Source organism: Amblyomma mixtum, chromosome 3 (assembly GCF_055824585.1).
Source record: "Amblyomma mixtum isolate Tamu chromosome 3, ASM5582458v1, whole genome shotgun sequence".
NCBI lineage: Eukaryota > Metazoa > Arthropoda > Arachnida > Ixodida > Ixodidae > Amblyomma > Amblyomma mixtum.
The window spans coordinates 209,864,089-209,888,433 of record NC_143014.1 but is presented as its reverse complement, the minus strand read 5'-3'; the positions used below and the strand labels follow the sequence as shown (position 1 = coordinate 209,888,433).

General features: G+C 45.8%; 1 protein-coding gene across 2 annotated transcripts in view; it reads left to right on the top strand.

Moving 5' to 3' along the window:
• Positions 1 to 24,345, top strand: part of LOC149353519 (nuclear pore complex protein Nup133-like) — an 89,454-nt gene that overhangs the window by 57,045 nt on the left and 8,064 nt on the right. The window contains exons 20-27 of one of the 2 annotated variants that reach the window (XM_089582617.1): positions 945 to 1,064; positions 2,022 to 2,144; positions 3,760 to 3,964; positions 8,218 to 8,351; positions 9,093 to 9,132; positions 10,424 to 10,602; positions 16,274 to 16,349; positions 24,070 to 24,131. In XM_089582617.1, coding sequence (XP_089438743.1) covers positions 945 to 1,064; positions 2,022 to 2,144; positions 3,760 to 3,964; positions 8,218 to 8,351; positions 9,093 to 9,132; positions 10,424 to 10,602; positions 16,274 to 16,349; positions 24,070 to 24,131 — 939 coding nt within the window. Of the gene's footprint in view, positions 1 to 944; positions 1,065 to 2,021; positions 2,145 to 3,759; positions 3,965 to 8,217; positions 8,352 to 9,092; positions 9,133 to 10,423; positions 10,603 to 16,273; positions 16,350 to 18,696; positions 18,826 to 24,069; positions 24,132 to 24,345 lie in introns of those variants that run through there. The other variant, XM_089582618.1, reaches the window with a different exon arrangement.

Genomic DNA, 24,345 nt, shown 5'->3' with positions numbered 1-24,345 from the left:
AACATGGGGGAGCGACCATTTTCACGATTTTGAAAGCCTTTTTTTCATAGAAAAGTTTATTTTTTTAGTTCGTGGATTTTTCGGACTGTTCGATTATACTCGGACCATTTTTCGGGTCCCACTGAGTCTGAAAAATCAGTCAACGACTGTACTCATCCAGAGCAGCCTTGATTGCTCAGAATGGGGCATTTCATGCCATCGTTCAAATTGAATGATTCGAATAGGCATGGTAAGGAAAGAGTTAGGGGCAAGCTTTACAGTTCAGCATGGTGTGCATAACATGAAGGAGTACGAGGAGAAAAGGGGAGCGGCGCTCGGTACGCGTCATGGGTCCGTGGCTCCCTTTGTGCACAGCGGCTTGAACTAACACTTGTGCCATTCACCGTGTCACGTATTTGTGCCGGCCTCTGTACGTAGTGGCACAGACTAGCGCTTGCGCTATTTGCACAAGGCACAGTCTGAGTGGTTGCGCCTACTCACGCCAAGGTCACAACTAGAAGAAAGAAAAGAAAGATGACAGAAATAAATACTGAAAATACATCCACCGTTGCAAACAGCTGTCGCAGAATGTCGCAGTGCACAGGTGTAGTAGCCATAGGCAAGTTTATTTTTTTGTCATTCTTAGTTGTGCTTTGTGTTTGTGATTGCTTTGCAAGACAGCAGTCTCGTCATCAGCGCAAACATATAAAGTTGATTATTGCTTAGAACACTGCAATTTTTTGGCGCAGTGTTTTATCGTCTTCACTGTGTGTTGATGCTACTGTCTTGGATGCTGTGAGTGCTTATTGTAGTTGTTTGGTCACTTCTTTTCATGGTTTGTCTTTTTTTTTGCATTTGGATTTCATTGGAGATAGTATCAGCATGAAATGATTACATGCAGGTAATCAGGACTGTTTCACTTTAACTGTTATGCAGTGGTTCTTTTTCACCCTCTTTTTCTCCAGGTTTCTGTGCTCGATGAATTCTTTCCTGCACTTGCTGAAGAAGAGGACATTCAGTTGACGACGGGGCTACCTCCTAGGGATGAGTTTGCACTAATCACCGGAGTGAATACTATCTTTTTGGTGGGTTCAGTTCATTGTTTGAGCATGCCAATCTGTGCAAGTTGCTTTACTGCAGTTCATCTTGGCCAGGATTTAGTAATAATTTGATATGGTATTGTCACAACAAGAATGCATGAAAGCGAGCCAAAGGCATTGACAGAAAGCAACTCGGCAAGGGTGATAGTGCTAAACGCATGCACTTGGCAATCTTTGGAATTGAAAGCTGTGGCTGTTGGCTGTGCTTTATTTAAACTGGAGTTGGCCCTTCCTAGGCAGTGTGCTTTGCACACCCCACGCTTTTTACCAGAATTTTCGAAAAATTAAAAAAAAACGCATAATTTGCACTCTCTGCTGTGCCAGACCACCAGCATGTACGTGGGTGCACACAATACAAGCTTGGAAAGATCAGCGCGGCCGCATCGCCGTGTGCAGTTGTGAAAGGTGTGAGTGGTGAGGGTACGAATTAAGTGCCGTTTACCCTGCCCGCTCGTGCTGTCGGTCACTTTCCTGGATGATCAGTTGCGTGCACGCCCGAATCCGAAACTACCGAGCCATTTGCTGTTTGGTTTGCCACTAGTCAAGTCAGCCAAGCTGCACTCGAGAGTGCTGTTTTATCACACCCGCTATCTCCTTTGCCTCCTATTGCTGGCTTAACGATCGTATTGTTGCACTTTTATTGCTTTGAGCTGCGCACACGTTCATGCCATCTCGTGGGGAGCTACGTAACGTGGGGTGAGGCGGGAGGGGGTATGCGTGTTATATTTGGAGTCAACTTTTTTTTCGCCTGTGAGGAATGTGAGTTGGGGGCTTGGTCTGCGTAGGTGGCAATATACAGTATATATTGTGTGTTATGACCTTTGTAGCATTTTTTAGGACGTGTTCAGAAAATGTTCGCGTAATTTGCGAAAATTGCACGAAAATTCAAATTCATCTGAATGAAAGCAACATCCAATGTCCTCACTGCCCCGCTTTTTCCAGTCGGTACTACGAGCAGCATGCCTGTTCAGGGAGAACGAACAGCTTACTTACGAATGTGCCCGAGAAATTCCCCTGGAGTTTCAGCCCTGGACATCAATCCTTCGCGATGTCATTTTCATGCAGGTATGTGTGTGTGTGTGCGTGCTTGGTTGTGGTCATGACTTTGTGTAGTGGCTGCGTTTGCTGCAGTCTCTGTTGCAATTGACTAGGATATCATTAAGGGGAAGGAAAAGAGCAATGGGGTTTAGGGAACAAACACAAGTTTGCAATATCCTGGCTGAAATTGAGAGGAGGAAATGGACATGGGCGGGATGTCTAATGCAATGATCAGATACCGTATTTTCCGGTCTATAAGACGCACCCGTCATATATGCAGGCTGTCATTGAAAAAGTTGGTATATAAGACGCATCCGTGTATAAGACACGCCCCAATTTACCCAGTTATGCTAGTAAGGCTTAATTAAACATTCTTGTGCGACCATCGCAAAATGCACCGTACCTGTGAGAACTTCTTAAGCAACTCTAAGTGATCGAAAAAGGCAACACTCATGCCATACCCGCCCACGTTTTAGCAAAAAAGAAGAAAGAACTCTCCTTGGGTCCATAACATTTTATTTTTACTTAAAACCTTCAAAGTCTTAATTTTCGGATGCGTTATCAAAAAGTTCGTCCATTTCTTGTGGCAATGCAACTGAAATATGCTCTTCGCACTACGTACCCCCTTTGCCAAAAGTAACCGAGCAACAGGTTTTTGCTTCTCAACCGTATAATGGAGCCTTTACGGCACCCCTAAAGACCGAAAGTTGTCAGAACGTCAGGACAAGGGTTCACCTTGCTTTGCACAGATTCGGCGATTAAGGGCTGCCATAGGGGCTTCGCTACGATGCTTAGAAACAAACCATAGTTGCCGTGTTATTTTTGGCAAAGACTGTGTGTGCTACGTACACGGAGCAAACAAAGTTGCAAGCGGTGATTAATAAAAAAACGCCGGCTTGTCTTGGATTGTCTTGACAATGGCGAGAAGTGCAATTGTGGCCATCTTTTAGCATTTCACATTACTTTTGTTTGGGGCCTCCGAAACGGCCGCATGTTTATGAACCCGGAAGTCGTCATCTCACCGTTTCATGATAAAGTTCACCTAAAAAAGTTGCGCACGGTGGTCCCTGTATTGAAGTATTAACCGTGTTACAACCGCGTCATTGGTAGTGATATCTTTTCGGTGAAAAAAGCTTGAACATGAACGTGAGTAATTTCTGAACTAGCAAAAAAAAAAAGAAATATTAGCGTATAAGACGCACTCTTGTATAAGACGCACCAGCAAGTTTTTTGAAAAAAAGCCGCGTCTTATACACCAAAATATACGGTAGATTGTGGTCTGTTAGGGTAGTGGAGTAGATTTTAACAGTAAGAATATGGAGCTGGGGATGGTTGAGGGTTGGGTAGGGCTGATTGTCAGGTAGGGCACACGGGATTGGAAAGCATTTGGAGAGGCCTTTGCCCTACACTTGACGTAATCTGGCTGATGGCAGTGAAGGCTGTGTCAAGTGGAAGTTCCTGTACATTTACTGTTTTTACTGTTGTTGACAGGTGTAGTTTTCACTTTGTCTTAAGATAGTTGTGTTTCAGTTCTGAAATGCTCTAGAGTACTTGGTACACAAGTCAGTGAGGTTTATGAAATGATAACTTTATACTCAGGTTGATTTTCAGTCTTTTGCTTGTTTTCATGTTTTGATGGCAGCATACCTTGACGATCACAAACGCAATCCCTCTGGCGGAGAATGCCGCTTCATGTGAATGGCTGTTCCAGCAGCTCACTGACCTGGCTGACCTGGTTCTCAGCGGCTACAAGGTCCAGCTGGACTCACTGATGCACGACCAGGCCGCCTACAAGACACTCGAGCTGCATTACCAGCAGGACAAAAAGCTCCTCATTGCTCCCCTCAGTGGGTGCTTTTGAATGCTGTTCCTCTCATTTCAGAGTTATGCCTTTTTCACTTGTGTTAACCACATTGAATCCTCTTTCAAATACAATGGCAGTTCACTTCAGTCCCTGGAAATTTCACGACTTTTAACGTATGTCGCCCTGCTCCTTGGATGGAAGAGAGAGGGTGAAATGTGGAGAAGCAGGAAGCGTGGCATGTTGCATGCTGGTCTAGGTACACCAATGCTAGGCTCGGCTGGGTATTAAAGAAGAGTGTGTCAGAACGCCAGGTGTTCTTTGGCACTTCACAGTGCTCCTTCTAATGGGCCTTTCACAAATTCCGCAGCGCCCCCAAGCGGCCGCGCAAAGCAATCTGGCAAAAAGGAGTGCCGTGGCGCCCTCGGTTCCGCGCTCTCTTCCTTTCGCCCGGCTCTACGGCTCTCCGAGCTTCTTCTCATCCTTGATCAAGTCTGCAATATAAGAGCCTTGCTTGGTTATCTGCTTATCCCTAGCCCCTTTCAATCTTTCCCCTGTGCGGCAAAGAACACAGAATTGCTATTTCTTCCTCAAGGTACCTGGTATTCTGTCTCAGCTTTTCATTTTCTTGCTGTAGTTTCTGACATGTAGTCACAAGATCTGCAGCCATTGCTTGGTAACGATGTGCTGCCTCAAGTGCTGGTCTCATGGAATATGTATTGTTGTAGTGTGGAATGAAGCAATTTAAAACAAATATGGTAGGCTGCATTCAGCTAAGTTTTTGCATGTAGCAAGGTCGGGTGGGAAAAGTGAAGCCAGATTTATATGAAAGTATTTGTAGCAAAAGTAAACACGCAAAATAAAATTACACCAACAAGTAATAGGGGGGTACTTAACAGCAGGTACAAAACACAATGCCTCTGAGCTCTCATCCGCAATTCCTCAATCTACTCTACTTTAGTTGCATTTTTCAATAGTTCTTGTTGTACATATACACAACATTTGACTGCGCGGTTGCCTGCTGGTTGCTGAGGAGGATGGATGCTTTACAGGGAAGCAGCTGGAAGTAACATCGGTGAAGTGGCTGAGACGTTTTCTGCAAAGATAAATTATTTCCAAATACTTTATAATAGCGCGGCTGCAGCAGCGAGACAGTACCTGAATTTAACTAACCTGAATGAGCGGAATAACATTCACTGGAAAACTAACTTCTTAGTAGCTGTTGTAGCAGAGCCAGCTCATCAAGAGATGTACAATCACTCATAGTGAGACAGACTACAGCCACACTCCCTCTCCCCCCCCCAAAAAAAAATAGACGTCATTGCCTCTGCTCCTCACGTCGAAACAAATACAAGCAAAATGACGTTGATAAGAAAGCATACCGTTTCTGTGCCAACCAAATACCATTTGTGCATGTCTCCCTTTCAGTTTATGCCTGTTGCGCTGTGTCAAGAGTCAACAAATACGTGTAACTTTCCAACCCATAAACCCGCTCCCTTCCTTTTGTCGAAAGAAAAAGCACAGCGACTGGATCACTGTCCGCATTCAAAGCACATTAAGCTTATACCCCTGTCACACGGGCACTTTCGATGCTCATTGAACTCGATCTGCATCGAGAGTTTCGAGCACGCTCGAAATATCCGGTGCCACACGGGCATTTTCAATGCTCCTGGAGAAGTTTCCCTCATGTGTGTTAGGTGGCGCCAAACGTTCCTCCAACAGCCATAACAAGGTGATGTCCGGCAACACTGTGCAGTCGGGGGCAGCGGCAGCCAAATCCGTAGCCAGACGTGCGACGCACCTCTGTATCTGTTGTTGTGCGATGTAACCCGTCGGTTCGAAACGCCTCCGCGATTTCTGCATAGACTACGGCGTTTATCTTCTGGTGCCGCAAATTATCCACGCGGTCTAGCCAGCAGTCGATGAGATCGGCTGTCTCGCGCTCGCTCCACAGTTTGCGTGTTGACGAGTAGGAGGACGCCATCTTTGTTGTTTACTCTGACCGCGAAGCTTGGAGCGTGGTGCCGAGATTATATATAAATATGTTTGCATATAAGCAGGCATAGTGCCTGAAAATGTTCTGTCTTGCATTTTAATCAATTACAACAACAACAGTTGTAGTTTTGTTTTGTTTTGTTAACTAGTCTATTTTTATAGCTTCGTGAGAGCGAGAGTGCTTTCGATTGTGCTTGGAACCTCAAGCACTCTTGAGGGGCTGGCATCGAGTCAAGCAGGATCGAGCTCGATTGCGCTTGAAAGTTGCCGTGTGATAACCGTCGATCTGCATTGAGTTCGATGAGCATTGACTTAATGAGGATCGAAAGTGCCCATGTGACAGGGTTATTAAATATGAAGAAAAAAGGCTGTTACGTTGCTGAGATTCCACTTCAACCGTGCTGCAGAGTTCGTATTGAATAATGGCCTCTTGCGACATCTCCACAACGCGCTTAAAACGGTTTCTTTTCTCAGAGCCTGGCGAACATAATGAAGCATTAGCAGCAGACAACCGTCTCCTCTCGAAGCGATAGTCTTACCCGTAATCACTGCAGGTGTCCGTTCCGCATACACTGGGTATGGAAAGATCGTAGGAAGACGATCCATGTATCCCTTGTGCCCGCTAGTGTTAAAATGCGCACCACATATTTTGTGGTATTTCGAAGGTTTCCAAAGGTAATCACCCTTGCGAACCTTGCCTATTTATCCTGCGCACCCATTCTAGCTGCAGCTTCTTGTCCTTGGGGAATACGTGGAATGAAATGTTGATGTACTTTCTCGTGTTGTTACTACAGCCGGGCACGCAGCATGTTTGACCGCCATTGCTATTCTCCTTTGCAGACATGTCGAATGTCTAAAAAAGTCACCACAGAATTGCAGAAAGACTAACAGACAACCACCACAGCAGTCCGCTGCAACATTTTGCCAAGAGACAGCAACAACATGCACGAATACACGCACAACGCCTGGAAACAGTGGCCCAACACAGTGACACGCTCGACAGCAGCCGACGCGTGAGGCGATCGCTCCGTTCTCCCGTCATGCTTTGCGCGAATCTGCTACGGGATGGCGCGGCACTGCAGTTTGTGGAAAGGTCTATTCTACAACAATGGCTGCACCTGAAATGGAAATCATTAGAAAGTGGTTTACAGTTTACAGTTTATGGGGGTTTAATGTCCCAAAGCGGCTCAGGCTATGAGAGACGCCTTAGTGAAGGGCTTAGGATATTTCGACCACCTGGGGTTCTTTAACGTGCACTGACATCGCACAGTACACAAGCCTCTAGAATTTCGCCTCCATCGAAATTAGGCCACGGTGGCCGGGATCGAACCCACGTCTTTTAGGTCAGCAGCCAAGCGCCATAATCACTGAGCCACTGCGGCGGTATAACCATACAGCTGCAGAAGTTTTTTGGGAACAGAATTAAATAAACTGAATAGTGTTTGCATCATTGATGGCTTAATGTTCCAATCCTAGGGTCCATGGTCACGGGATCAAATCCTGGATCTGGCAACTATATTTCGATGGAGGAAATGTGCAGAAACGCCCGTATGATGCCGAGAGCACGATAACGAACCTCAAGTGGTTGAAATTTATCTACAGCCCTCTACTATGTCATCCTGCATAGTCCACACAAAGCTTTAGATTTTAAACCTCAGATACCATAATCGTAGGTATTGTTGGGCTGTCTTAGGGGAACTCTGCGGGGAACCAGTGCCAACACTCAGTAGCAGCATATGTTGCACAGACAATATATCGTATAAACGCGTGTAAGGGCCACACTTTTTTTTTCCAGATTTGAGGGCCAATTTACGGGGTGCGGCCCATACACTTTGATGTGGTAAAAATTTTTTTTTTAAATTAAAAACACGTCGATCTGCGAATGAGCGGTGTTTATTCTACGTTTAGTCGTCACTCGCAGAGTCTTCAGACTCCGAGCTGGTGCTGTGCTTTAGTGCACTCTCATCCTGCAAGAACTCGCGAAGCATGTCCGCTGTCAATGCGTTGCCGTTCCGCATTTCCATCACATAGCAGAGCAGCTCTTATTCCAATTCGGGAAACTTGCATGGCTTGCTTCAGAAACTGGGAAAACAGGGTGCAGTGGCCCTTACACTCTCTTGTACGGTATTTTACAACACAGAAAATGAAACTGGCAAGCCAGTGCATAACGTAAGGGCACAGCTTGGCAACATGCTGCATATTGTAGCTCTGTCCATGCCACGGCACAGTGCAAAAGGGTGCCCCTTCAACAGCAGGGTCACCCGTAACACCTGAGCAAAGCCTGGGTCTTTTCCTCTTTCACAGTCAAGGCCACCCAGTACGAAAGAGCGGCCATGCTGGCTGAGAAATTTTATGACTTTGCATCCCTGGTGGAGATCTGTGAGGTCACCAAGAACAAGGAGAAGCTGGAGAGCTACATGGTCCAGTTTGGAGACCAGGTGTGCATAAATTGCTCTCTTTTTAAATCTTGAGAATGAACACCTTATTTCTTCCACATGTAGTAACGCATGTGTCACTGCTGTCTTGCTCTCCTGTTATCCCATACTTGTGCTGCAATCTTCCTTTTGATCCTTGATTTTTTTTATGCCATTCCGACATAAGGCAGTTGTAGTATGGTGGGCAAAGCAACACCTTGCACTGAAGAACAGTGTGCTTTCCATTGGGCATGAGTCACGCTATTTGAGACCAAGCTGTTGTGGATGCTGTTTTTGCATGTTGCATATGTGCGAAAAATAGGATTACCAGCATGGCAGTGCCCTTTGAAGGGCCTTTGTTCTGGTATGACTATCATTATTATGTCATTTTTGGCTGCATCCACCAACTAGAAATGGTACATTGGGCTTTTGCCTTATCCCATCTCCCCTGTAACAAACTGAACTGGCGATAAATCTTCCTCATTTCTCATTTCATTTGGCGGTTCAGTCACATCTAGGTAACAAAACGCGTCAGTTGGTTGACAAAAGTGATTCATGTTGCACACTAGATATCATGCAGCACTGCAGCCCGAGTTGTCCTTGCCGCCACATTTGCATGCGTCGAACTTTGCAAATGTTGCTGTTGTAGCGTGCAGCATAATTTCCTACAAAATGCTTGCACTTAGCTTAAACACTCTGTATATCATGTTGTACGTGTCAAGGTAGGTGTATTTTAATTCAACATGTTCTGTCATTTCATTGCAGGGTTTTCCAGAATATTTTTTCAAGCGGCTGCTTAACTCAGGTGAGTTCTAGTTCGAAAACATATCATTAGGATGACAGGTGTCATTTTAATGCATGAACGTCTTATTTTTTAAGATTAAGCTCACGTCTTTCAGTCAGTCCGCGGATCGATGCTCTTTGTTTCATGTCTGATAGTAGGTACTGGTATATAACAATCTTAATCTGATGAGTACTAACTCCAGAGCAAAATCGTTTGTTGTCTGTTTGAAGTTGGCCTAGAGCGAGCACTTCGTCCCTCGGTACTGCCCATTCATTGTCGTCGTGTTCTGTGTATCATAAATTCATGCTTTTGCTCCGATTTGAATGTAGTACACATTCTCTGTAGTTTTTTTGCAGCCTGCTGCGGTGGCTCACTTGCTTTGGTGTTCGACTATTGAACCCAAGTTCTCAGATTCGATTCCAGCCACAGTGGCCATATTTTGATGGAGGCAAAATACAAAAATGTCTGCGTGCGGTGCGATTTCAGGGCATGTTAAAGTATCCCAGGTGGTGTAAATTAATCCAGAGCCCTCCACTCGCCGTCCCTCATAGCCCATGTGTCGTTACCGCATGTTAAACCCGACAGCTCAGTTTTATCTACTTTTTTTTTGCATGCATTGTTTTTGTCTGCTAGTGGCAATTTATCTCGTGCCCTTTGCTGAGAACAGTACCTGTATATCGAGCTCTAAATGGGAAGTGTGCAAATGAACCTTTTTATCTCTAATGCATGTGTAACACAGTATGTTGCCTAAAGATAGTAAGCGCCGCCGCGGTGGCTCAGTGGCTATGGTGCTCGGCTGCTGGCCCTAAAGACGCGGGTTCGATCCCGGTCGCGGCGGCTGAATTTCTTTAGAGGAGAAATTCGAGGCCCGTGTACTGTGCGATGTCAGTGCACTTTAAAGAACCCCAGGTGGTCGAAATTTCCGGAGCCCTCCACTACGGCGTCTCTCATAGCCTTAGTCGCTTTGGGACGTTAAACCCCATAAACCAAACCAAACCTAAAGATAGTAAGCAACCTACCTGGCCATTTGCATGCTTTTCTCTTTTCTCTTTAGTGCAAATGCATCGTTTTAAAGCAATGGGCACCCACATTTTGCACTTGCACTATAGCATTCCAGCTCTTCACATTTTGTTTTGGCCGGATGTTACCATACAGTGCTCATTTCTGTTCCAGTTTATTGGGAGAAAAATTTTAAATGTGTGCATGCAGGCAGAACTGGTGGTGCCATCTGGCCGGCACTGACTCTACTAATATACAACTAGTGCCGTCTACAGTACTATGTCATAGATGCATCTTGTAATAACTCGCTCAGGGCGATGTGGAGAGCTCTTGGACCAGCCAGCCTCTCAGGACGCCAACCTGGAGCGTTTCCTGCAGGACTATCCCAGCCTGAGTTGGCTGCACGACATTCACCTGGAGAAGATGGGGAAGGCCGCAACCACTTTGCACCGCCTGGGCCAGCGCGAGGTGCGAAATGTGCTTCGGAAAAAGGTAGCAGTGCTTGGCTTCGGAATGGGCATGCACACTTTGAAGCGAAGTTGCCCCAGGACATTCAGATCTGAGTAGTGGAGGTTGTTTGCTCAAGCTCATAAATAGCAGCCTTATTTTGGAGTTCGCCTGCTGTGATGAGTTAGTGGCTATAGCATTTGGCTGCCGAGTTCATGGCTGCGGGCACAAGGAATAGTACATGCTTTGGAAAATCGTTGGTGTTCTTGGCCTCAAGCAAGTCACCCCAGGACATGAGGTCACCTGCCATGATGAGTTAACGGCTATAGCAGGGGTCTCAAATTCATATTGCTATGCGAGCAGCATTGAGAAAATTTTTCTCTTGTGGACTAGAAGCTGGAAAATAGCAAAAAGAGCGGAAGGGGGTTAATCACGGTGGCTTCGTCTTTTTTTTTTTTCGGGTGGGTCAATCTTGCAGTGTGTTAAAGCAACTGCGACGATAATTGTCTTTGTCAAGAAGAGATTTTATTTTTCAATCGCAGGAATTACTCCAACTCTAAGCATGCTGCTGGCTTATACAGTTGCCGACCGTTTTTTCGGACTTGAAGGGACCCAAAAAGTGGTCTGAATAATCGAACAATCCGAAAAATCCATGAAGTACAAAAAAATCACTTTATTCAGTGGAAATCGGCTTAAAAAGTCGCTGATTTTACCTTGCGGCAAATTTCTCTTGCTGGCGACGATTTGCACTTGTATTTACACTAAAGTTGTGGTTTCGCTGTACACGGTAGACAGCAAGTTCACGGCGTTTGTAATTTGTGCAACTGATGGCTGTGGTAGGCTGCCTGAGTCGTCGGAGTTCGACTCTTCTTCAGGCTGAAGAACCAGGCGTACAAGTTTGTCATCTGTGAGGTCTGCACACATATCGAGGCTGTCGTCCACTTCAACAAACTCGTGAAACGTGGAGCCCGTTGAAATCTCCATTCCGTTCCCGCGAAGGTCAACGATGAGGTCTTCGCCACTGTCCGCAGTCAAATCCTCAGAAGCGTTGCAGTCTTCTACGACGACATCGACTTCATCGGCGGAGAATCCAGCATGCCTAAAGCAGTTGGCAATTGTTTCAGCTCTGACTGCCTTCCACGCATCAGCCAGCATGCTAACCGCCGCAAAAAAATCTGTGGCATACTTTTTTGCATTGTCAAATCAAAGGACTGTGCGCCGCAGAAGACGGGTCCGATAATGCACCTTTCGGTTTTTGATCACCCCCTGGTCCATTGGTTGGTGCACGTTAGTAGTGTTTGGCGGAAGGTATTCAAGCTGAATGGCTTTCAGGTTGTCGATGGTGCCGTGAGCCGCGCAGTTATCAACAAAAATAATAAATAACCTGTCGCCCCTGCCGCTCGAAACTTCGGTCCAGTCGACGCACGTAGTCTTGAAACATTGCATGTGTGATCCATGCCTTGGAGTTGCTTCAATAACACACGGGAATGTTCTTCGCGCCCTTAAAACACCTAGGATTCTTGGACTTGCCTATCACAAGAAGTGGCAGCTTCTCAGTGCCAGTGGCATTTGCACCTACTATTACTGTAATCCTTTCCTTACTGTGGCGGCCCCCTGAACAGGAATCACCCGAAAAAGAGAGGGTGCAGTCAGGCAACATCCTGAAAAAGAGGCCGGTCTCGTAACAATTGAAGGTGTCCTCCAAGCTGTACTGGCTCAACAAAGGCTTCAACTTCGTCTGTCTGCTACCGTGGCTGGGTTGGCGGCTCCACTCTCCCCGCACATCTTCTTAAAAGACAAACCGTGTCTCTTCTTGAAACTGCGGAGCCATCTCTCCGTGAACTTGAACTTTTCAATCCTCATTTTCACGGCCAGGGTCTCTGCCTTTTCCTTCAACTTGTCGCCTGACACTGGAAGATTCTTCACTAAAGCAGCTTTAAGCCAGAGTAGCAAGGCCTTCTCCGATTCGGGGTGGTCGCCTTTCCTGTCGTTCTTCTGGCTGCTGCTGTGGGACGCCTCAAAGACGGAAAAAATCTTATCCTTATTTTTCACGTAATCCGAAATCGTTTGCTTCGACAGTGTGAACTCCTTGGCCACGTCAGTTTGCGTTCGCCCACTCAGCACTAGCTTAATGATCGCTGCCTTTTTCTCAAGGGTCATAGTAGAATAGCTCCCACGCTTCTTTGACGGACCCGGCGGCACCGGCATTGCCATGTTGTCCACAGCCCGAGTGCGCACCACACTGCTCGTCAAACACGCAAAAACGAGCCACTTTTCGTTCAGAGCGGTGGAACCGCTGGACACAAGGAACTGCCAGACGCAATCACAAAACGGCCAAAGGATTGATGGAGCGCCACTTGGTAGATGCGGTCAGAGAAACTCAAGTGACAACACAGCGAATGGCGAACGTATGAGGCAAAGCACAAAGCGATAGCTGCCTGCGTCAGCGTTGGTGACAAAAGCAGGTTGACGGCGATGACAATCCGACTGCCACCTCGAAGTGGCAGTGATTGCAGGAACCTCTACTGGCAAAAATGGGGCATCGAAAGCATGTCAAGCCAATCTAACTGCAGAACCAATCCACCTCAATGCAAGATGGCGCCTTTTGCGCCAGCGAAAAGCCGATAAAATGGCCGATTTTGGCCCGCAGGCGACTGAAATTAGTCCGAAAAATCGAATTTTCGGACTTTTAAAGTCTGAAATATCCATCGCGAATATGTATGCACTTCTATGGGGTGACTGACGCCTCACTGAAGCCCGAAATATCCTACAAGTCCGAATTATTGGAGTCCGAATTACCTGTCGGCTACTGTATATGCGTAAATTCTGTATGTTACAAAAAAAAGCTGTCCGTTACTTAGCTACTTAGGTAATGTTCTTTACCATGCTCCTACCGATCACCTGTTTTCACACTGCCAGATTATACCTGTTCATAGCTTGTACGAATGTGATTTAGCGCCCAGATACAAAAATATCTCTGAAATATGGGAATTGCTGGTTTCTAGACCTAAGGGGAGATGTGGATCTTGAAATGATCAAACGAAAATTGATTTTGTAAAAAACGGCATAAACTTCTCTTATACGAACTATCCTTGCTTATGTTCTCCAAAATACAGAGAAATTGTTTATTTCTTTTTGTTGCGCTAACTACTTGCGCTAACATATTTCAGCATTCCCCACTTACTAAACCAACTACAGTCTATGAATATTGATATTGCATAAAACAACTTGTGCAAAAATCGAGCTGCTTTAATATAAAAGGGAAACATTGTTAGGGTGTATTTTTTACTTCATATCTAAATATTCTATGTGTATATACCGTATGTGTGTAGAAGTGTTGTGTGAAGTGTTAGCCGATCGTTTGATATTTTTGCAATGAACTGTGTCTCATTTTCCTGCTGTATTCCATGTAAAGGGGGGTTCAGGGGTCCCTCAAGTGATCTCTGATCACCTTTTATCTGGACCTACCGGCATCTGTGATGCAAATAAACTTAAACTTCAACTTGAAGTTTAGCAGTGCTTAGCAGCAACAAGGGATGCAATATCTGGTATTAGATATTGTGCGGAAACAATTCGCTTGATGGCTGGACTGGTCATCTGTCATCCTTGAATGCAGAGCAGATTTGTTCACTTTCAATAAAGAGAAGAGGTGATCGTATAAGTATGTGCTCCAGAACATGGCGCAGAGTTGGAGCTGCAGAGCTGGAAAAAATTGTCTTGTCTAAAAATGTGTAAAACTCTTGGACACTTACGTCTTCAAATTTCTATCGTAATGTGGTGCTTGCTTGAAGTTAATAAGCTGCTTTTGCAACTTGAGCTCAACATCGTTGACTCGCACAGCAAAGGGCACAAAGAAAATTTGCAACTCTTTGGAGAGGCTGCGGATATCCTGAAACCGAATTTTGAATTTTTCCTTGAGGTTGCAGGGCAAATCTGCAAAAACGAAGCAAGATTCTTGGGCAGTGTGCCCAAGTGGCTTGAGAGTCAGAAAGTGGTCCACCTTAACTGTTTTTATCTGGCGTTACCAGAGTTATGTATTTGGCCTGAAATGCACGAACATCCTCTCTCATTTTCATTATGATTTTTTGTTTTCCATGAAGTTTTATGTTCAGGTGATCACATATGTCTGTGAGAAATTCAAAGGAATAAATCCACGCTCATTTGATCGCTCAGCTATTGGCTTATTTTTCTCTTTTAAGAAGTTGTCGGTTTCTTTTAATAAATTGTCGGTTTCTTTTCTCAGGTCAAAAAATCTCTTCAGCACTTTTCTGCAGCTCAAACTGCGCACGTCTGTGGGGTGTAGAATCTCCTTATGATTGCATTGTTCCTCTTGTTGCAGAGAGGTGAACTGACGGTGGTTGAGCACTCTTGAACGAATGAAGTTCATTGCGCCGAACACAATGTCCATGACAGATTTAATGTTCACTGTCTTGCTGCATAGTTCTCTTTGGTATAAAATGCAGTGCACATGCCACGCAGCTTTTTTGGCCTACTCATGCTTTCTGTGCAATCCGAGTTGAGATCTTTCATTGGTTGCCTGCAGTTGCCTGTCTCATCTTCGAAATGTGATTTCACGGAATGAACAAAACAGCACTATTGCTGAAGCGCTTCAGGAGATGGGCAATAGGTCACTTTACAGATGACCTCTGCCATGGCTACTGAGAAGTGCATCATCCATGCCTTTCATTACCACCTCAATACTTTCGCCTTACACAAGCCAAAAGCTTTACGCCTGACTCGCAGTCAGGCATAAAGGCAAAGGTAGGAAGTTACTGGCTTTCAGTTTCCACACAAAGAGATTTCTACTCTGGTGGGGAAATTGTCCACTCCCGAACAACTTTTTGTGTGGCTCTGCAGCAAAAGCTACGCAGAAAAGGGAAAGAGGTGGGCCTTGGTTTCCGTGTCATGGGGGCTGAGCTTGTTTTTCGGTTTAGTTGTGCAGAAGGGTGTTAGAGAAAGAAAGGGTTGTCTGGCATCTTGCTCTCTGTGTGCTCTAGAAGGCAGCTGATGTCCGTCTGAACAGAATGCAGATCAAGGGCCCCTGCCTCTTTCCACAACGAATGAGTGCTGTCTGCAGATGTAACTTTTTGGCCAATTTCAGTTAGAAAACAAATCTGGTGATAAAGCCGACTCGTGGAGCTAGCACAAGCTTTTGGAATAAAAGATGAAACTTGGAGGGCCAGCGGGCCTTGTGTTTTAGACCCCTGGGCTATAGCATTTCACTGCTGAGTTCATGTTTGCAGGATCAGGTCTCAGCCACAGCAGCCACATTTTAGTGGAAGTGATGTGCAAAAACACCAATGTGCTGTGCGAGGTCAGTGCGCATTACAGAATCCCAGGTGTTCGAAAGTAATCAGGAGACCTCTGCTATGGAGTTCCTCATAGCCCATGTGCAGCTTTGGGATGCTAAGCCCCACATACCAAGCCATCATTTTTGAGGTGCAATGAGATGGTATTTGGGTAATGTAATTTCAATGCGTTTTAAACAACCACACGTGGTCGAAATTGTTCAGGAGTCCTTCCATTATAGCTTGCCTCATAACCCACGGTGTAGCTTTGGCACATGACTATTCATTAACCACTATAAAGTTTTCATCAGTGTTCAGGGGTTGCTAGCTGGCTTATTTTACCACTGCGTCTCAGTGCATGCTATTAAACTGCTGTTTCCCTTCTGTTTTTGAGTCGTTCAATGATTGCCTTTTTTCTCTCTCTACAGTATCTGCTAAGCCACAGCAAGCTGGCAGCACTTGCCAGTGATGACCCACCAGAGACATATGCTGAAATGATCAAGAGTGAGTGAAAATTTGTGTGAACATAGACAAAAAATTGCATGGCGATTGCACATTTAGTAATGCACTAGCCTGCATGCTGTAATTAGATGCCCATGCAAGAAGGATGCCCATGCTGGGTGGGGTCCCTGCAGCCTCTCCCTTCCCCAATCATTCTTGGCTGCATGGACGCAAAGTGACTATCACCACAACCTCATTTTTGTACGGGGGAGTGGGGTATGTTTTGTCAAACAGACGAACTAAAAGAATGGCACGCCTCAACACACCATGAATACCTTGTAGGAGAGTATTCATGGCGTGTTGAGGCATGCCATTCTGACGTATCCTTATGTGGGTAAAATGGCCTTTTTTTTTTAGGTTTTCGTTAGAATTTTTTGGTCCAAGAAAAGTCCGGTTTAAAATTTAATTCAGCACACCAAAATAAAGCTAGTTAAACACGTTTCAATTACACAAGTTTCATTAATGTGTTTCATATTTTTCACCAAACCTTTATTACAACCAAACAGGTTTTTGTATAAAATTTAAGCAGGATTTTTAGAGAGATGCTTGTATCTGAAAAGAAAAAATTTTTAAAGGAACTCTGCAGCATGAAGATATCTGCCTATCTAATAGCAAATGCCATCCATATAAGCACGTGTAAGGGCGCGCTTATGTGTGGGTCACACCCTGTTTTTCCAAAGGAAATGCTTAAAAAAAAAAGATCCTTGAAGGGCCACACCCAATCTTTCCACGACCCACGCAGGAATAGCTGTTGAAATGCGCAAACACAGGGGCGTTCAGGTGCTGCCTACGGATGGGGCGCAAGAGTGTCGGTCATCACCGTTGTCGTCAACTTTATTCCTCTTCGTGCCGTGCTGCAAGCGAGAGCCTGATTCTACCATCTTTTATTAAGCATCTTGATTTGACGCCAGCCCCGGTGCACTAAGTCAGGACCTACCACCTACGTACCGGCAGCACGAGTGTGGGCTTCATACCACACCCCTTGCGGTCTCACAACATTGCTACTCAGACTCTCAAGGGATGAAATCGCTAGTTCTGCTTTTCGCTTTGTCCTCATTCTCCTAGCCTACTGAGACTCCCGAAGGCCTCAGCATTTCCCAGAGATGGCCCTGATTTCCTGGAGGGGTAACGAGAACAGACCCAAGTAGCGCTTCCGAGTGATCTTAGGGCTTGGGTTACACAGGGATACCCCTGGCCTTGATGACTTTAGCCAGCAGGGATTTCCCTGCTGCAAATCGGCTTGAGACTTAGCCGCATCAGCCTATCCCTAGGCTGCAGCAGCATATGAACTCTCTCGCTTTAAGTCCCGGGAAAGGGTCACCACAAACCCTTCCCAGGATCATCATTAGTTTTGCCTCCTATTAACTGGATTACAGGAGTGCGCAACTACTCCCAGCGTTACACTTAGGGCCTTCATCGCCAGTGCCCACAACCGCTAGGTTACAGGACGACGCTACCCCTCCCGGTGTTAGCCGTCCTGGGAGCAAACCTAGTACTCCACAGCCCCAGCCACAGACTTAGACTGTAGCCAGGTAGCCAATCCTCTGGTCGACAGCCGACAACAGCACACCAGTGAATCCAGCCCATCATAAGCGAAACTGCTAATGTTCTGGTGAGGGCCGCGGTTCACCACACCTGAAGAACTGCCAGCCCAGAGGGGCGGTACTTCCTTTAGGGAGCACAGATTAGCCCTATTTTAATAGGGTCACTTCGGGTGAGAGCTCACCCACATTCTTGGGAACCCAATCTCAGCCAGCCTTCGGCTTGCTTTACAGGCTCACACCGAGCCCAGCTGAAGAGAGAGAGAACTTATGCAACACACATCTCCATGCTCTACCACAAGGCCACCGCTTCGGTGGCCTTGTGGTAGAGCATCCGGCTCGCATTTGGGAGGTGCTGGGTCACCTCCCCCAGTGCCACCGGGTACCCACCGGTTTCTTTAATGAGTACAAGATTTTCCTTGGTCTGGTACTTGGCTCTTCTAGGGTGAGATGCTTGGGAAAAGGGTCTTAGATCACAGTTGCCTTGACGGATCAGAGATAAGTTCCGCAACCCTAAATTCAAGCAACCCTAAATGTGCCTCGTGCAGTAGAAGTCCAACTTGTGGCCCCTTTTTTTTTATGACTGCTGCTGATCCCGCTGTGTGCCAGTTGATGAGGGCAATAGCTCTGCGTTCTGTGGTCAAAACTGTAGGCGACAGTGGAGGCACTGAGGGAGTTCTTTTTTTAGGGCTGCTTTGTCCTTACGTATGAGTAAAGGTCGTTCAATGTGGATGAGAAGTGCATTCAATGATGGTGCAACCAAAACACTGCATTGACAAACACCAGGATCTTGTACACTTTGAACTCAGTGTCTGCAGACACTATCCAGCAGTAGCAAGATGACTGGGATCACTAACAGTTTGGACGGCATTGAAGACAACTTGTTGTGGGATGAGCATGCACAAAAGCACAGCACCAGCTCAGAGTCTGAAGACTTGGTGAGTCTACAACTGTTGAGCGTAGAATAACTGGTGCTCATTCCCTGATTGGTGTGTTATTGTTGCTATAAAAAAATTTTTTCCCGTGCATCATGTTTGTGGACTTCACCCTGAAAGTTGGCCCTTGAATTTGGAGAAAGAAGTGAGGCTCTTATACGCATTTATACAGTACTTATAAATGAAAATTAAAGCTATATCACGAGGTTTGCTGCATTTCAGGACATATGGTATGCTGAAGGAGGCAGCCTTTTTCGCCGATAACTTTGAGGCTCTGCTGTTCTCACAGATAGTTCAAAAGTTACCATTGCACAAAAAAAAAGCAAGCTAGAGAAACTAAGCTGTAGTTTTCTAACTTAAAAGCCAAATGGCGCAGTATGTCCAAGAACGGTGCTGAAGCTTTTGGAATGAGCATTTGCATCCATCATTAGTGGGCTAACAGTGGGGAGTGGGTGTAGTAGGGAAAGAATTAAAGCAAGCATGCAGTTTTGAATCCAGTAAGAGTGCTAAGTCTGGCTACTTGGTTCACTTTGAACGGAGCAACAAAATAGCACTGACAAACAGTACGGGAGAATAGAAGAGACATAAACAATGCTTGTGTACATCTCTTCATTCCACTGTCAGCGCTGTTTCTTCATTTCGTTCAATGCAGTTTTGGCTTGTTCACTGGGCTGAGAACTTAATATTTGCGTGTCATTGGGATGGAGCGACCGATGCACCTTGTCAGTACAAGGAAACTAGCGATGCACTTATCTTTCACAGCTCAGGATATGGTCTCACTTTTGTCTCTCGATCCAAGCAGGTAGCATATGGTTCCAAAACTTCAGAGCTAGCGAGATGACTAGAAAACAGGGCAAAAGTTGTACAGCAAGCAGCTCGAAGAGTGCTGTAGTCTGATACAAGTCAAGAAGGCAGCGGTGAATGCCCCTCAAAGGAGGCCTTCCAAACGATTGACGTCGACCAGTTTTCATGACAGTCACGGTTTAAGTGCAGCAGAGGCTAGGCAGGAAAGAGACAGAGGCTGTCCTTTGTCCCTGTGCCATGGGTATGTGGGTTGCTCGTTGTTTGGGCTTGGAGTGCTGAGGGATAAAAGGGGGAAGTTGGAGAGAGAGTACAGGGTCACCAGTGCTGAAGTGCCAAGAACAAAGGACTCCTCCTTTCCTTGTTGTCCCAGAGTATAGTGTGAAACCGCGAGTAACTAGCAAGTGCCTCCATGAAATAGCATTAACCGTATTCATGACAATCAGTTGACTCCATCGGCTGGAGGCCCTCCTTTGAGCAGTATTTGCCGCTGCCTTCTTGAATTGTACCCTTAAAATAGGGATACGTGTGTTCAGTATTCTCGGAGAGAGCAGCAAGGGTTGAGGAACAAAGACAAGTGGCAAATATTCTAGTTGAAATTGGGAAGGAGGATTGAGCATAAATGAGAAATTTGGAGGTTTGCGGGTTCTAGCACTAATTGCAGCATTTAAAGAGACTGCCCAAGTTGTTCCAAGGCAGACGACTTGGAGAAATTGAAGTTGCTGGGTGCCACCACCAACATCTGATTGGTAGGCTCGCAGGTGGGACCAATTTACTGCCAGGAACTGCCCACAGGTTCTAGCCAGATTTCAACTTGGAGTTTCATAACCCATAGGACTAGAAATTTAGGTCTGGGGCAGGGCATGCATCGTGCAGAACTGACAGTGGATGGTCTACAGATTTCAGAGTGAATCAGTGATTTTTCATTGGCAGAATTTTTTCTTTTTCAGGGAATTTAAGGGAACCTTCGCAGAATTTCAGGAAACTTTAAGAACATAAATTTGTAAACTTTTTCCAAATTGCTGGATTTTTCATGGTACTGCAGGGAGAAAGAGAGAAGAAACTTTATTAGGACTGCATGGTGGGGCTTCTCATGAGCTTGATGGGTGGTTTAGAACTCCGTTGGCCTTGGCTACATGGCAGACCTGCTGGGTGAGGTCCGACTGGCCCTCTAGGGTTTCGCTGGTCACCTGTGCCTCCCACTGCTCAAATGACGTGTGTGGTGTCTTTAGGTGTTCGAGCTTCCTCCCTTATCCCCACGAGATGTAGAAGAGTGTGGGGCAGGCACTACACCAGGGACAGGTGTGCGTGTATTGTGTTGGATACATTCTGCTGTATTTATAGAGGTTTGGGAATGGATTTGTTCGAATTTGTCTCCATGCTGGGGCATAATCTGTGCTCGGCTTTTTGTGTAGTGGGCAGTAGACTGTGCAGTTGAGGCGCTGGGTCTCAAGGTATTCTCTGTAGTTGAAGGAGAGGGGTGTGATAGAGAGTTGGGTGGGATGATCCGCTTGGTTAATTAGCGCTCGAGCTAGAGCATTGACCTTCTCGTCCAGTCCCTCATGGCCTTGGGGCCCATGCGATTTTTTGTGTTGTGTGTGGGTAGGAGGTTGATGGAAAGTTGAAGAAGAAAGTTGATGGTCAACAGCTGCCAGGGTGTTTACACCCCTCTTCGGGTACACCACCACGTCCTCATAGATGGCATGTAGCTCCTTTTGTAGTTGAGTCCCCAGCCGCGAGACTCAGGCTTGCCGTCTTCCAGCTTGCAGTTTGTGGTGCATGTTTTGGTAGCAAGTTCACTTTGATGCGACTTCTGGGCTGTTGAGGGAGGGCATATCCGCAGTACCTCTCCTTTGGAGGATGACTCTGCCCGCTGTTGTGGTTTGCAGCCTGGTTTTTTGTGAGGCCGGGACAGCTTCCAACAGCTCTCTGAAGATGTTTTGAAGTCCTAGAGCTGCCAAACTCTCGTTTGAGGTATTAATGGGAAGGCCCAGGGCTGTCTTGTATGCCCCTTTGATGATTATGTCCACTTGGGATTCTTCTCTTCTGTTGAGATTGTGGATAAGGGGAGGCCGTAGGTCACTCTGTTGATCACTAGAGCTTGGACCATCCGGAGGCTGACTTCCTCTTTCATGCCTAGGCTGTGTCTGGTGATGCGCTTGGTCATCCTCGACAGATGACTAGTGGCTAGTGGTTTTCTTCAGAGTTTTGAATGGTGTGTGATGCCCAGAGATTGCTTTGTATCTATAATCCTAGGATTGTAGAGGTCAGTTGATCCAGGTGACTTGTAGCTTGTTCCTTGTACTCGAATCACTTCAGATTTTTCAGGAGCACAGTGTAAGCCACTGATGGCTGCAAAGGTCTCCACTACTGTGGCCACTTCTTGGAGGGCGGCTTCTTTGTGGCCAAGGGAGCCCTTAGTGGCCCAGTGAGTGATCTCGTATGTGTGTAGGGCGGATCCTAGTCCTGTAGCTTCTGAAGCTGTTCTGCTGGCACCATCCCCTCGTCCTCAGCACGGGGTGAGCGCTGGTAGCGCGGGCTGCCATACATAATGAGCGGCAAAGAGAGCCAGGCACGCTGTCACTCCTGAAGAAAAGCTAAAGGAAGGAAAAGTGGCTGATGAGGGATGCTCCCTGAGACTCTTGTGCAGCTAGCAGTATCTATGAGGCACCCTAGATTGCAGTATGCCTTTCCTGCAGTGCATCTCATGCTTTCATCTACTCTCGATGACAAGGTAGTCTGTGAATTTTTGGCTTGTTTTTAGTGCACACTTCTCTCGGAGTGTATGCACAGCTATTCATTCAACACCCACATAAATTTGTATCTGTCAGAAACAATAACAAATGACAGAGCAATTTTGTTACCTTTGGTTTTTAGGTGAAACTGGACGCCCAGGTTCAACTTATTCATAGCCTATACTTAGAAAAACAAATACTGGGTGTGAGCTCAGATCTGTTGGCACCTTTCAAGCTTTAAATGTCCTTGACACTCTCTGTGCCTTTTGCTTATTTAGTGCAATCACAAGTGCAGCCGTGTGACTGTAAGTAGCTTAAATAATGTACGTGGTGTTGCCAGCAGTCTGACAGAAAGCATTAAGAAGGCTTTCAAAATAAACTTTACCGAGAAAACCTGTACATTGAACTGAACTGAACTCGGCCACTGCGACAGTAGCAGCGAACATGCTGGGTGGTCGTCGAAGATCAGGCTGGCCATCACTCTCAGCCACATTGAATTTAAAAGGTAACAAGGGACCTTTCAGACAAGGCATCTACAATCCCTGCAATAAACTTGAACATTCCAGAAACAGTTGCGCATGGCTACAATCATTCCAGAAGAATCTGGTCACCTTTGGTGTGACATACAAAATGGTAAGGTTAATACGAGGAACATATGAAAAAAGGAACATTACATGCTGCAAATATTCGCAAAAAAATTATGTACAGTTCCCTTCAACTGCCTTGATCAAATTTTAACCTTCTCGAGAAACCGACAAAGCAAAGCAGAGTGAAATCGAGAAGCATTTCCTTCGCGACGAATAATGGCAAAGATTGTTCAGAAACCATGTAGTTACTTCAAAGCTCTTTCTTGGCACATCAGACATTACGTGTCCACTGCGCACCTTTGCACTGCAATTGGCGAAAAAAAGTGAGCCCTTCATCACATGAGATTTGTACTCTGTTTGACAGCCAGCCACAAAGCGCTCATTCTTCCAACAAGATTGTCAAGCTACTGAAAAAAACGAGCAGCGATCCGTCAAAGCAATCAAAAGCAGCAGAAGTAGTTTTAACACGATAGCATTAAAGGCCCCATTACGCAAAAAAAAACAGCATCAGTGTTGTCGGCAATGTGAGAAATAAATAGGGTAGCGTAGGGTGACCCAGGTAGCCACTCCCAGAGAAGCAACCTAGGTTGGCAGCCTAGGTCATGTGACCTTGTGGGGTCATCACAATGTACCCACCAGATCGTGAGTAAACCACCCTGGCAGGTGGCAGTTAAATTGATGGTCAATCGTGAGAGGTTGCTCGGGAAAAGCAACTTGGGTCGCACAACACCCACCGGTAGCAGCACCTGCCATCGCAGGGCAGTGGTGCATCCCTTAACTGCTGCACCATTGTGCAAGGGATGGTACAAGGACTCCCAGGGACATATGAATGTAAAATTGAGGATGACCTATTCCACATATATGGGCATGAAATCATTAACATGTTTGCTTCATATCCTTAAGGCGGAGCTTAAGCCTACCCTCTAATTTTTTTCTTACCCTTTCTCTTTTATAGTCGCTTCATATATAGTAGTATGTATATTTTTTTCTACAAAGAATACAGCTGTGATGAGGTGCAATTTTCTGTACTAAACTTTTTAATGATCAAATTACTTTGTCATTCCACGTAGGTAGATTGGCTGCAAAGTGTAACCAGTGGAAGTTATTTTTTTTTATTTTCACAGACATCAACAGAGAACAAGCAGTGATCACGTATCAAGAGTCGCTTCCACCTGAAGTGAAAGAGGTGAGACCTGGTCATATTCATGTTCATGAAGCCCTGAACTACCTAGTGTTAATTTTTTCTTGTTTTCTCAGTTCATTCTCCTATCTTGCTCTTCCCATTTTCATTTCTGTCCTTGTGAAGCGATACATATAAAGCAAGGCTTGCAATGTTAACTGAAGGCTTTGTTTGTCCACTTTGTAGCTTGTGACATCGTTGAGGATGCATTTCCAATATG